The sequence below is a fragment of the Drosophila miranda genome, chromosome XR (genome assembly GCF_003369915.1).
Source record: "Drosophila miranda strain MSH22 chromosome XR, D.miranda_PacBio2.1, whole genome shotgun sequence".
Taxonomy (NCBI): domain Eukaryota; kingdom Metazoa; phylum Arthropoda; class Insecta; order Diptera; family Drosophilidae; genus Drosophila; species Drosophila miranda.
The window spans coordinates 4,890,278-4,903,704 of NC_046674.1; the positions used below are offsets into that span (position 1 = coordinate 4,890,278).

Here is a 13,427-nt window from a genome sequence, read left to right on the forward strand (position 1 = left end):
GTAACCGTTTACAGTAATTTTAATACTTTTCGGTATTTTTTGAGGTCAAAATTGAACCGACGGTATATCGGTATATTTTGTCAATCTATTAGATTTAATTGTTAAAGGTATATAGAAATACAATAAAAGCAAGTTTTAAGAATAAGCCAGTCAAGTAAAAAATTGATTCACTAATCGGATAAAATTATGTGGGCATGGCTAAATGTTCTATATAGCTAGTAATATTCCACGGAATATCAAAAACGAGGAATATGTAAAATAGAACTTGAATTCAACAGTCTATTTACGGTATATTTTTTAAATGAGACGGTATATTTTAGTATATATCTGAGGATCGGACGGTATATTTTAGCGATAAATCCGCGGTCACACTGTCCCCAATGGCATTGCTAAATGTTTCAAACAACAAATTCGTTAATTTAGTGAATATAGATATATGCGGGCGGAGTGTTTTTAATGTTAGCAATGCGGCTTGAATGACGACGACTTGAAAATACAAAAAAAAAACAGCGAAAGCCGCGACAACAACGAAGCGGTAATAGAATGTGCGTGTTTACAATAATTGTCAGTGTTTTGTTGCCTTTTACATGCTTTTGTTTTGTTTTTAATGTTTATAACAAATCAATGATTTGTTAAATGTGTAGTGTGGTAGAGTTTCTTATCTAAATTCTTGGCAAGCCGCAAAATTATTGATTTTTACTGAATGCCTCTGCCAAAATGCAATTTACATACACACACACGAACGCCCACATCCCTCACCCTTCCTTCTTCCGCCCAAGGTATACCACTAAAAGGTAAGGCAGTCCGAGAGAACAGCCCTAACCGGCTTCAGTTGCGTTTGTTGTGTGTGGGAGAGAAAGAGAGGGCAAACAAATTATGCCACCCAAAGAGCCGGGACTCCCTTACCATAGTATTAGTATACCTTGACCCTAGCACTCGTCCTCCTTCTTTGAGCAGTTCCCAGGTTCATTTAGGTTAATGCACGGATTATTATCGTCGTATTTATTGATTTGGTCAAGCCAGGTCAGCCAAGAATAAATTCCTTTATGGCGTGCTGACTCTATTTCCGGAATTCTTCCTCTCCGTTTGTGGGTTCGCACCTTTTGACCTCTTTGCCGGTGTTTTGATTGATGCGTCCCAGGGTATGCAGAATAGTCGGTGCGTGGTTCGGTTGTTCTTCATGGCTTAATTAGGGGAACGCACGTAGAAGCGTCGGAATCAGAGCCGAAATGGTCGCCGGGCCCAACCCTAGTTAAGATGGGGTGAGACACTGTGACAAGAAGAGGAGGGTAGTAGGGTGCTGTGTATATTGTTGTGACCTCATTTCCTGTCTGGTTATTATTTGGGGTGAAGGGGGAAAAGGATACGGCATGAATTCCAGCGGAAGTGAAAGGTGCAGCACTGACCTGTTGTAATATTCTTAAAACCTTGAAACTTTACTTGGGAATATTATTATCATGAACTATTCCGGCTTCTGTACTGTGGCTTGCATACCAATGATCATCACCATTCTTCCCCCCACCCCCATTCGCTGGCCCAGCCCTCTTTCGCTATCTCTCCGATTTCACGGCTCTCCCTCAGTGTCTTTCTCTCTCTCCAGCATAAACGCACAATTATGCTAATGGCTTACGTACAGACCATACACACCATACACCATACACCATACACCATACAACAACCACTTTAGTGAGCCCCCGCTAAGCGGTCTGCTAACCCACTCCCACTCCCCAGTCAAAGCTGAGCGCTCGCTCTTGCTATCGCTGCTGTAGTGGAGAACGGACTGATTCACCGTCACCAGACAGTCTGTGTGCGTCCGGCGATGAAGTCACTCTGCCCAGGGCGTTGTATTCGCTATTGTGGAATTTTAAACTAAAACCTAACCCGAAGTGTTTCCTGATTCTTGCAGTGACCAGTTCTAGCAGCCATGGTGAAGATCCTGCAGGCGTACAACTTTGCCAGGCAGCAGACGTATGCCCTCAATGGCGAGATCCTGGCAGCAAGTCTGATTGGCAACAATCGGATTGCCATCAGTAGCGCGGAGCAGTTTATAGAGATCTATGACATTGCTGGGAAGCAGCAACAGCAACAGCAGCAGCACCAGGAGGATGAACACGGTGATGGAGAGGCAGGGCAGGCAAACATCAGTGGAGATGCCCCTGGAGGTGGAGGAGCAGGAGTAGGAGGAGATGAACGACTGCCGGTGAGAAACACACTGGCCACCGTTGGCGAGGTAGTGCAGTTGATATACTGCGAGGCGGGTGAGTGAGAATTCCTCTATGTTCTCTGAAAACACATTTAATTGAATGCTTGTTCCCGCTTAGGCAAGTATCTGCTCACCCTGGAAAAGGAGCAGGCTGGCAGCCCAGTGCACTCATCCTCGACCATTAGCTGCACTTCGAGCAGCAACAGCAATACGGTTTGCTCCGAGGATGACACCAAGATGTTTGTCCGGATCTACGCCAACTTCTGGAAGTTCCCCGATAGCAAGCTCAACGAGCTGCCCATCACCATCAGAATAGCCTCGATGACAACGCCGAAGACGCCGCTCGTCGAGAGCATCGATGTGATCGAGCTGCCGCTGCGGAGTCCCCCCGAGCTGGTTCAGTGCTGTCAGACCTCTGGAAACATCATCGTGAGCAGCCGGGACAGGATCTACCTGTACGAGTACACGCAATGTGTCCACGAGAACACTCAGCCCCGATTCGCGTTTATCGATTTTCTGCCCTTCAAGTTCTTTGTGCAGCTGAACTTTGTCCCCATGCGCCTGTGCCTGGCGGAGAATGTCATCGCCTGCCTAAGTCACCGTTACTGTGTGGCCTTCAAGGTGATTGATGCTCTGGCAAACAGCAAGGCAACCGCCGGGCAGGAGTTGAGCTGTTTAGACAACGACTATGGCGGCATCGGAGACGAGCCGCTCTCGGAATCCTTGAGCTTGGGCAGCAAGGCAAGCGCCAGCGGGGGAGTGGTCAGCTCCACCCACAGTCAACAGAGCTGCGAGAGCGACTCCATGCAGTCGACGAGCAGTGGAAAAGCTCCCATGGCACTGAATGGAGCCCTGCCCGGACGATCTCCGTTGGACTTTAACTTGGCCAAGCTGGTGAATAACGCCTATGGACGTGAGTTTGAACCAGAGCTACGCTCTCAGTGGGATCAGAGCGAGAATGGGGGAAAGAATGGTGGCCCAGAGGACAGCCAGGATATCACTATCACACCACAGCGGGCCGGCGATATCAAAATAAAGCTCGTCAACGAGGCCAAGGCCATGAATGTGCGTGGCATCGCAGGTGGGAATCACCTGGAGGACGCCTCTGTGCAATATGATGTGAGAAAGCTACTGCAGATCTGCATGAAAACATCCGAGCAGCAGCCCAGAATTCTGGACATCTTGCGCTGCTTGGATCTGAAGGCAATCTACCAAAGGACTGGCCAGGGAACGGACCTAGAGGACGATGAGTACGACATGGGCAACCAGCAGGTGCCTAGTGCCGTCACCACCTTCAAACACGTCAATCGCAGGACCCTCAAGTCTTCGCAGCATCAACGGTGCATAGGCCATGCTCTCCTGGTGGCTAGCAGTGTGGACGGCTACCTCTATCAGTTCTCCGCTCAGGGGAAATGGTATAGTGAGAACGAGAAGCCTGTGGCCATCTACAGCTTTACGGCTCCCGTCATCCAGGTGCACATCAACGATTATGTGGTCTTTGCGGTCACCTCGGAATCCGTGGAGACGCACACCTCGCGGATAGGCCACAAGCTCTTCCACAATCGCTTCGAATATCCTTCTATTGGGGGCATTTTTCCCGAGGAGTCTGCACCAGACATCACCACGCCCATCGCTGTCGTGGGTCTCGCTGCCTTCATGCACGTTCAGTTTGTTTGCGTGAATCGAGAGCAGCTGGTGCTAATCACCAATGCCGCCCTGGAGCTGCACAAGCGTCGCAGCACGGGAGAAGTGTCCACCACAACCGTCGCTGTCAAGCGGAATATTGCTGCCAGACTGCTGGCCGAAGCAAAGGCCAAGCACAGCAGCCTTCTGAGGAGCAGCAGCGCTGCTCAATCCTCGACGGTGACTAATGAGTGGACCCTCTACAACCTGGAGGTGCCCCGGGTAGAGCACGTCATCGAGGATCTCGAGGGCATTGCGGAGTCGTATCGCAGTGCTAGCAGCTCGAATTTCTATGATCTCATGGAGGAGGCCCATGTCATGTTGCGGCTGAGCCTCACATTGCAGGGCGAGCGGCTGGGCTCGGAGCGCGAGCAGCTGCTGAGGAAAATGTTTACTGCGAACTGTCGAAAATTGGCCGACTTCTCAATACGGTAAGTAGTGACAAGTGTTTTTCTTCATCTCTTTGATGTGTGATAATCGGTTCCCCACTTTTCCGTTGCAGTTCCAGCAAGCAGGAGGTTTATCTCCAAGCAACGGGTTTCTACAAAATGTGCCAGATCCAATTGGTGGACATTTACAACAACTACATTCAGCAGTTCATGGACAACGAGGAAGATGTGGAAACATCCGAATTGGCAGGCCTAATCTACACAGTAAAACTATTCCTACTCAGCCTGGGAACAGATCGCTTGAGGTCCGCCTTTCTTAACCAGACAGTTCGACCGTACTTCACCCCGGCCCGAGTGCTGCAGCAGGGGTACAAGCTAGTGCCGATTTCGTTGGAGTTCCTCAATATGTTCATCAAGCATGCCCCGGTGGATATACCCCAGATAATGCTGTGTTCCCCTGTAGTGGCGGACACCATGAGCGGAGAGCTCATCAACTATTTTAAATACTTGAACACGCTGTAAGGCTGCAAATAATATGGTTATGTGCTGAATATATCCTAGCTGAAATTTACCTTTGCAGCTCCGCCGATGAGAACCTCCTGCTGGCTGTGACAGCCTGCCGCATGTCCAACTATCTCCTGGCCCAGGAAATCATAGCCAAGTCGACCAGGCGAACCCTGGCCACGGCTTTGATCAAGCACAAGAATGTTCTCTTTGACGACAGCACTGTGATTTATCAGCGACGCCAGCATCAGCAGGCTGACCAGCAACAGACCACCAGCTCGCGGAAGAAAACCCGTCGAGGCGGTGTGAAAAGCAAGCCCGCTAGTGTCTCCACGCCCACGCCGAGTGCCATCGTATCCTTTTCGGACTTTTGTGAAACCATTCTGTTGGCCAACGAGCAGCCTGCATTAATAGAGGCCATCAGCGATGCCTTCATTCACGCCCTTTGCATCGAGCATAGCCTCACTTTGGATGTGCTGCTGCAACTCTTCCTCAACTACATTGCCTCGCACATTGGCCAGAAGGGCTATCAAACCTCTCAGAAGGTTTTTGTGAATATTCTACAGGTTTATTATTATGATCTCTACGATGTGAGCTCATCGCTGCAGCCCCACGAGATTCGGTCGCAGACACCACCCCAGCTGGATGACGACTACGACGAAGAGTGCAGCAGCTCTCGGGCTCCCTCGCTGCACAGCGAGGCGGACGCCCAGTCTCTGTCCAGCTCCTGCGCCAGCTCAGCGCAGGAGGAGAGATCAGCAAGCCTATCGATCAACGGTAGGCAGCAGCGTATAGTCTACGATCAGCTGCAGGAACAACAGTCGTCGCCATTCCAGAAGCGTAACTCAAATGCCTCGCTTTCGCAGCCCCAGCCAGACGACGATCTGGCCATTACGAATCTCAAGGGTCTCAAGATCCTCTTTCGCATGTACATGGGCCGATTGAAGGCCCTCAGTGATCTCATCACGGATCTCCAGTCAGCGGATGTGGAACAGCAGTCGAGTTCTGAAGATTTCCTCAACCTGCGCATGGAGTGCATTTCCTACATGGTGGGCATGGCACCGAATTACTGTCCCAAGCCAATGGTGAAGAATCCCAACGATCCCCTGGCTGGCAAGCTGATCTACGTTCCGTTTATTCCCGACTACAAGTTGGCCGACGGCGAGGAATACGACCGCCACATCAAATCCTATATACGGCCCATTCCCTGCCTACTGGAGCGTCCACAATATTTGAACCGCCTGCCGCCCTTCGAACGCAGTGACTTCAGCTATCCCAACAAGGATGAAGGCGAGTTCAAGGTCCGCTTTGTTAGCTGGCACAACGAGCTGCTGACGTTGACACTGAAGATTCAAAGTCTTCTGGCCTCCAGCAAAGTGGATCGAGAGATTATTTCGGAGTTTTTGGCATTCATTCAAAAGACGCCGCACTTGATGGGCATTGACAGCTTTTTGGTGATCATATTGCCGAAGAACTTGGCCATTAACTACATGCTGAGCTTTTGTCCCGCCTATCTATGGCAGTATGGAAAGGTCGGTATTCGAGAAAGATTCTGGCGAGATAAGAGTTTAAAATTCGTATAATTTTAGTCCTGCGGCTTCACACCCAAACACTGGGAGAGTTTATTGCGCAAGATTCTCAGCAAGCAGGATGCTTTGCCCAACTGGAAAGTGCACATAACAGGTTTGTGGTAGAGCCTTGATGTGTCTGAGCAGTATCCTAACCATTCTAACTTGCAGAGATCCTTAACAATCTGGTGGCGGAGCTGACCTTTGAGGAACTCCTTCAGTGCTTTCCCAGCGAGGTCATTCAAAATCGGAACACTGCGCAATACTTTGCCAAGGAATTTGCCGAAACCTGCGTTCTCTATGAGCACGAAGAGCTCGTCTTCAGGGGTCCGGAGGAGTCTGCCGAGGGTAGGGACCACCTGCCCATGGACAACATCGACGAAGACAATGTGTTCGAGCTCACACTGCGCAAGGCAGTGGCCAAACAACGAAGCATTGCCCTGAGGTCCATGATCGAGTCGACGGGGACTCAGTTGTTCGATGCTACCAGTAATCCCATGTATAATCTGTAATCTGTATGCATGCTTGATCTGGGAATAGTAGCTTGTCACAGTCGGTAGTCCCCTTTTAACTAGTTACAAACGGAATTATCACACTGCAAATGATAAGATTGATTGATTGATATTAACGTAGCAAGGCGGTATTACAAAATCAAAAAACGTTATTTATATCTTATGTATTTAACGCATGTAGAGGGCACCATATACATACGGACATATACATATGTAGTTTGTAGTTTTAGGACTCGTAAACCCATTACGATTGCATTATTTATTGACATTCTGTTTGACACAAACGCAACATTTGGATAATTATTGTAGCAATGATTTACGGAGCAAAACAGGCCGAACAAACAAAAAAATCTCCTGTAGGTTGTACAGATAACTCCTCTGGAGCCAATCCCCCCCCTTCCCTTTGATGCGGTATTGGCCATAGTAAACCAGTTAAGGCTTAGGGAGTAATGGAGAAGTTGGAAAGATAGTGCTATGCTTCACGCCCACGTATATTTGTATTTGAAATTGTATTTATATTCGTACGTAATGTTACGCCAAGTTTCCTTTGACCGAAGCTTTAATACTCTAAATGGTTCATACGTACATACATACGTCTGTATTTTTACCATATTTATATGTAGTCTCACTCATTCCCTTATTTACCGACACACACAGCACACTCAAACACACCAACTACAAAAACAACATCAAGTGATATTTTTAATTCTTGCATTGAATCTGAACAATAAAAACATAATTACATTACAATGGCTCCATTGAAGTCTTGATAAGGCGGCAAGGTTAGTCACCTACCCGTGCCCGTACTCGTATCCGCTGCAAGCCGAAGATTGCTAGTAGATCGCAGACAGCGCTCAGATTCCAGCTGGTGCTAAGTATTACTTAATCCGGCAATTAATTTCTGCCAGCTGCCGTCAAAGTTCTTTGTAAGCGTGCTGGTCCGACCCGACGCCTAGGTAATTGAAACGTGCGAAAAAAAAACAGAGGGAAACCGTTGGGGGAAGATCCACATCCACGCCCCCCAGGGCGGCGTGAATAATTTTGCCAATTAAGAGCAGTGAGAATTGAGCGTGCGGCATTCCAAGTTGGAGGCTGGGGGTTGGCGAGTCAGTCACTCAGAGACGGCGCTATCAGCAGCATGCTTAAACTGCAGCCCAAACTGGACGGGGTCCCGCAGGTGGCAGTGTCGGGCGCCACATCCACGGAGGACAGCCAACTGGACGCGATCATCGTCCAGATCGGACAGTTTGGTCGCTTCCAGGTCACCAACTATCTGCTGCTCTGCCTGCCCATCATATGCAATGCCTTCTACTCCATCTCGTACATTTTCACCGCCAGTAATGTGGCCCACAGGTTCAATCTATGAGTAACCTTCGCTAACCAATAACCAATACAAATTATCCGCAGATGCAATATTACCCAGTGCGACAGCTCAGATAGCAGTTACTCCGCCCCATTTCTGAACTTTACGACCCCTCAAAGCCGTGGAGCATGGGATCAGTGCCAGCACTATGCACTCAGCTCTGAAATTGAAACTGCATCTGCAGCTTGCAATGAAAGCAATTTTAACCAGAGTGAACTGATTAGCTGTGAAGCAGGCTTCAAGCTGGTAGAAGACGAGCGTACCATAGCAAGCGAGGTGGGCATGGGGGAGATCTAAGGACGCAGAAATATATAATCTTTGCCGCATAATCTTTCTTTCACAGTTTGGAATCTTTTGCGGCGATCAGTGGAAGCTGTCGATGGTGGGCACAGTCAATAACATAGGACAGTTTGTGGGAATACCCCTCGGAGGATACTTAGCAGATCGGTAAGTGATTTATGGTCTAGTGCAGAGACCCGATAGCAAGCAGATATTCCCATTCTAGATATGGTCGCAAAAGCCTGCTTGTCATAGGTGGAATTCTCAGCGCTTTCGCCGGACTGGCCCGCTCGCATGCCCCAAACTATTACAGTTTCCTAGGCTTCGAGTTCCTGGACATGGCCGTGGGCAGTACTCTCTTTCCCACCGCCTTCCTAATGGCCCTCGAGCTGGTTGGCCCGAAGCATCGCGTTGTGGCTGCCACGTCGATCACCCTCACCTATGGACTGGCCGAGGCTGCCCTGGGCTACCTGGCTGACTTTATCAGGGATTGGCGGGTGCTGCTCCGCGTGCTATACACCCCGGCACTGCTGCACTTGATCTTTATCTGCCTGCTGCCGGAGAGCGTGCGCTGGCTGCTCAGTCAGTCGAAGGAGCTGGACGCCATGAACATTCTGCGTAAAGTGGCTCGGGTCAATCGAAAATCCTTGTCGGAGCAGCAGCTGACTGAGTTGATGCGCTCCAACCGGCAGCTAGTGGCTAAGTCTTCTGCCACAGGAGGCCACTACAGCCTGCGCCAGATTGTTCATGCTCTAGGCTGGCGCATTGCCCAGTGCTGCTTCGTGTGGTTCACCCACACCTTCATTGCCCTAGGCCTGAGCCTCAACTCCAGCGAGCTGAAGGGCAGCAAGTTCGAGAACTTTAGTATGATGGGGTTCATGCAGCTGCCGGGCTCTCTTCTGGCCACAGTTATTATGCACCGCATTGGTCGACGCTGGGCCCTAACCTCATGCATGGCGAGTTGCACACTCTTTCTACTGGCTGTACCCGCTTTGCAGGAGGGTAAGTTTTGCTTCAATTATTCACTGGAACTACCATTTACGAAGCCAGTTCTTTTGCCAGCCTACCCGGTAACCTCCTCTGTGCTATATTTCATGGCCAAGATGACTTCTACTGGCAGCTTTGTGATTCTGTACTTCTTTACCTCTGAGATCTTCCCCACGAACTGCCGGAACAGCCTGCTCTCCTTCTGCTCGATGGTTGGTCGCTTTGGCTCCATGCTGGCTCCCCAGACTCCTCTGCTGGTGAGTGGTGTCGGCGTCCACTTTTCCGCCAGTGTCTCCCTAATGAAGACCCTCTTCTCTTGCAGATTCCCTACTACACGTACGCTCCCCACTTTCTCTTTGCCTTATTCGGCTTTGTCTGCGCCTGCCTAACGCTGTACTTTCCGGAGACCACGAACAAGGCTCTGCCCACCACGCTGGAGGAGGCACGATCCCTGGACAGAAGCATGCCAAAGCCCCTGGCAACAAAAAGTGCTGTCTAATCGAAACTGAACCGTTTTTGGGGTATCATGGAGACCAGAGATCTGATAGGATCAGTGCGTGATCAGAAAAAAAGTCAAAGACAATAAAAAATTTATAAATATAAGAAGCCAGGGCATTTTTAGACATTTTTAAGGTGAGTTTTTACGATTCGATTCCCGATGGAGTACTTTGGGAATTTGCTGAATCAATACTAAGTAGTGGCTTATCACCAGCGACTGTTATTTCCACGACTTATCACCGATTTATAGCTTCCTTCGATGACATACTCGTATTTTCAATTACAAACCGTCAATAATTCACTAGGTTTCTCATTGATTGCGGTTTCATTGTCGCTATCGCTACCTATCATTGATTTATCAGTCTGGTCGGCAATGGAAGTGAACAAATTGATTGTCAGTTATTATTCAGTCACTTGTGTATTCAATTTCCTCACCTAATCATCTTAGGGTTACCTAAATCAAGTGTGAAGCCAAACACTGTCGCTCCCTGACAAGGTCATCGACATGCAGCCAGACAACTTGTTGACCCAGTCGAGCCATCAGGCAACGAACAGGAACAGCTGTTTCCCCCACCTCAGACAGAATGTCTCGCCGTCTAATAGAACATACACTGGCCATATCCCACATACAATGTACTAGACTGATATCAACAGTTTTGTGCTAATGTCCGACTAAAACAATTCACAATTAAACGTGTGCTACGATTAGAGTGTAATTTTTTATTCACCCAAAGCTGTAGAGAGCAAATAGTTTTGGACTGGGACTGATAAGAACCTGATAGCAACAGATCAAGCAGTGATAGGGCCTGCCCAGCGGTGCGGAGTGGAGTGGAGGGGAGGCATGGAGCAGAGCAGACACTAGCACACAAATAGTAAATGAGAGAGGAAACAGCGAAAGTAAGAAAGTAAGAACTCTCTCTACGATGGGAGCACGCTACGGGCAGAACTGAAAGCAACCTCAACCGGGTGATGTGGTGGGCGCGCTGCGATACGAGTATCAGTCAGTGTATGGCAGCGAGACGCTCCAGAGTGTCGATGTCTATAAATAAAATATATTTAGCTGTAGTCTCCGCAAGCCAGTCCGAAAGTTATAAAACACACATCGCGCGGAGACGCACATAAAAAGTGCATTCAACCACGTGCCGCGTATTTCACTTTCAATCGAAAATAGTGCCTTTTATATATACAACGATGCCTAACCAAAAGGAGGGAAACGGCAGCTCTCCGGCTGCGAGCAACGGTCATGCGGAGCCGGAACCGGCACCGAGTGATGAAGATAACTCGCTGGACGCCATTCTCGTGCGTATTGGCCAGTTTGGACGCTATCAGATCATCAACTACGTGCTTTTGTGCGTTCCCATGCTCTTCAATGCCTTCTTTTCGATCTCATATGTGTTTACCGCGAGCACAGTGGTGCATAGGTGGGTGAAAACGTAGTGAAAATATGTCCATAATCTGGACTCTCATCTCCTGTTGTTAGGTGCAACATCACTCAGTGCGACAGCCCCGCCAGCGTTTACGAGGAGAGCTGGCTGAACTTCACAGTTCCGTACAAGAACTCCGCCTGGGACGACTGCCATCGCTATGTGGCGAATGAAACGGAGCAGCTTTACGCTCCGTTCACGGATCCATCTGGGGCGTACTGTGATGCCGTGTACTTTAACAGAGAGACGGAGACTTGTGGCCATGACTTCAAGTTCAGGGATGAGGAGAAGACCATCTCAACGGAGGTATGTGTTTTGCAGTTTTTTTGTGTGTTTTCCCCAATTCAATAATCACGTTGTACTCCTCCGTTTAGTTTGGAATCTTTTGCACCGATCAGTGGAAGCTCTCGATGGTGGGTACTATCAACAATGTGGGACAGTTTGTGGGCATACCCATTGGCGGCTTCTTTGCAGATCGGTACGATTGATGAGATCCTTTCAGGTTAATTTGGAATTTCCCTCATTTTCCCAATCTTGCCTTTCCAGATACGGACGCCGAACAATGTTGGCCATAGCTGGAGCACTGAGTGCATTCATGGGCGTAATTCGCTCCCTGTCGACCAACTATTACATGTTCCTGATCTTCGAGTTCCTCGATATGGCCGTGGGCAGCACTCTTTTTCCCACGGCCTTCCTTTTGGCCATTGAGTTGGTAGGCCCCAAGCGTCGGGTGGCTGCGGCCACGATCATCACCATTTTCTACTCCCTGGGTGAGGCATTCCTCGGCTTCCTGGCCTCGCAGGTCCAGCACTGGCGCTGGCTACTCCGAGTGCTCTATGCCCCTGCTGTCCTGCAGATACTGTTTCTGTGGATACTTCCCGAGAGCGTGCGCTGGCTGCTCAGCCAGGGCTCGGAGGAACGAGCCGCTGCTGTGCTGCGTCGGGCAGCCCGAATCAACAAACGACCCTTGCCGGATGAGCAGTTGGATGAGCTGCTGGCCACCAATCGCCAGAAGCTGAGTCAGGCCAACGAGAGCCAGTACCCCATTATGAAAGCTGTGCGATTCTTCTCACTCCGTATTCTGAACTGCTGCCTCTGCTGGTTCACCCACACTCTGATCGCCCTGGGACTCAGCCTCAACTCGGTTAACTTGGGCGGAAACAAGTACACGAACTTCATGCTGAACGGGTTCATCCAGATCCCCGGTCTGCTCCTTCCACTGATCATCATGGATCGAATAGGCCGACGTTACTCGCTCTGCGCATCGATGCTCCTCTGTGCGGTCTGCATGGGCGCCTCCGCTGGCATTGCACCAGGTAAGCTAAAGGAAATATATTTCTTTATTAAGTATTAAAGATAGTCCAAGATTGCCTTTGGCAATGTCTAGAAAATGTATAAATTAGGCAATCACTCGTATCTTTCTTCCTAGATAACTACGCTGGCGCCCTGACATTGTTTCTTATTGGCAAGCTGGCTATCACCTGCAGCTTTCAGATTCTGTACTTCTTTACCTCGGAGATCTTTCCCACCAATGTGCGCAACAGTCTTCTTTCCCTTTGCTCCATGGTGGGTCGCATTGGCTCAATGCTGGCGCCGCAGACGCCTTTGCTGGTAAGTATATCAGGCCCAATCACCATCTTGCAAAGAGTATAATATTTTCCTTACTTTAGGCCAAGTATTATGCATACGCCCCGCAAATTCTCTTTGCCAGCTTTGCTCTGATGAGTGGTGTTCTTACACTGGCCTTTCCAGAGACGGCAGACAAAGTACTGCCCACCACCATGGAGGAGGCGCGCGATCTGAATCTGGTAAAACGCCGGGGACAGGCTGTTGTGGGTGAGGAAGCAGAAGGTCCTAGTACTCGTAAGATGTGTTGATCTGCATCCGGTGTTTTAATCGTATCCGAGAAAGCGCCAAAGATTTTATAGCTTAAGTGTAATAAAGCCAATGATGCATTTGTTAATATGTTCGTTATGTCTTAGTTAAGTTTCGTATGTAATTGTCGATTTTATTTCAA

General features: G+C 49.2%; 3 protein-coding genes and 1 long non-coding RNA gene across 6 annotated transcripts in view; 3 read left to right on the plus strand and 1 right to left on the minus strand.

Annotated features, from left to right (window-relative positions):
• The window catches only part of LOC108151000, a 28,170-nt gene that overhangs the window by 1,147 nt on the left and 13,596 nt on the right, over positions 1–13,427 (minus strand). The gene's annotated exons all lie outside the window — the stretch shown is intronic.
• LOC108150987 lies at positions 367–7,609 on the plus strand. Of its 3 annotated transcripts, none has more exons than XM_017279333.1 (7): positions 367–545; positions 1,907–2,258; positions 2,322–4,317; positions 4,389–4,793; positions 4,856–6,311; positions 6,369–6,462; positions 6,519–7,609. In XM_017279333.1, the coding sequence occupies exons 2-7, from the start codon at positions 1,925–1,927 to the stop codon at positions 6,857–6,859; spliced, it is 4,626 nt and encodes a 1,541-aa protein (XP_017134822.1). In that variant the 5' UTR covers positions 367–545; positions 1,907–1,924; the 3' UTR covers positions 6,860–7,609. The 3 variants fall into 3 exon arrangements, with proteins under 3 accessions (XP_017134822.1, XP_017134823.1, XP_017134825.1); XM_017279334.1 differs by having other exon boundaries at positions 367–535; XM_017279336.2 differs by lacking the exon at positions 367–545 and adding an exon at positions 605–794.
• LOC108150992 (solute carrier family 22 member 3-like) lies at positions 7,697–10,094 on the plus strand. Its single transcript, XM_017279343.2, has 6 exons — positions 7,697–8,212; positions 8,267–8,498; positions 8,566–8,669; positions 8,728–9,503; positions 9,564–9,745; positions 9,811–10,094. The coding sequence occupies exons 1-6, from the start codon at positions 7,998–8,000 to the stop codon at positions 9,985–9,987; spliced, it is 1,686 nt and encodes a 561-aa protein (XP_017134832.1). The 5' UTR covers positions 7,697–7,997; the 3' UTR covers positions 9,988–10,094.
• Positions 10,769–13,373, plus strand: LOC108150991 (organic cation transporter protein). Its single transcript, XM_017279342.2, has 6 exons — positions 10,769–11,407; positions 11,467–11,716; positions 11,785–11,888; positions 11,957–12,726; positions 12,840–13,021; positions 13,081–13,373. The coding sequence occupies exons 1-6, from the start codon at positions 11,178–11,180 to the stop codon at positions 13,285–13,287; spliced, it is 1,743 nt and encodes a 580-aa protein (XP_017134831.1). The 5' UTR covers positions 10,769–11,177; the 3' UTR covers positions 13,288–13,373.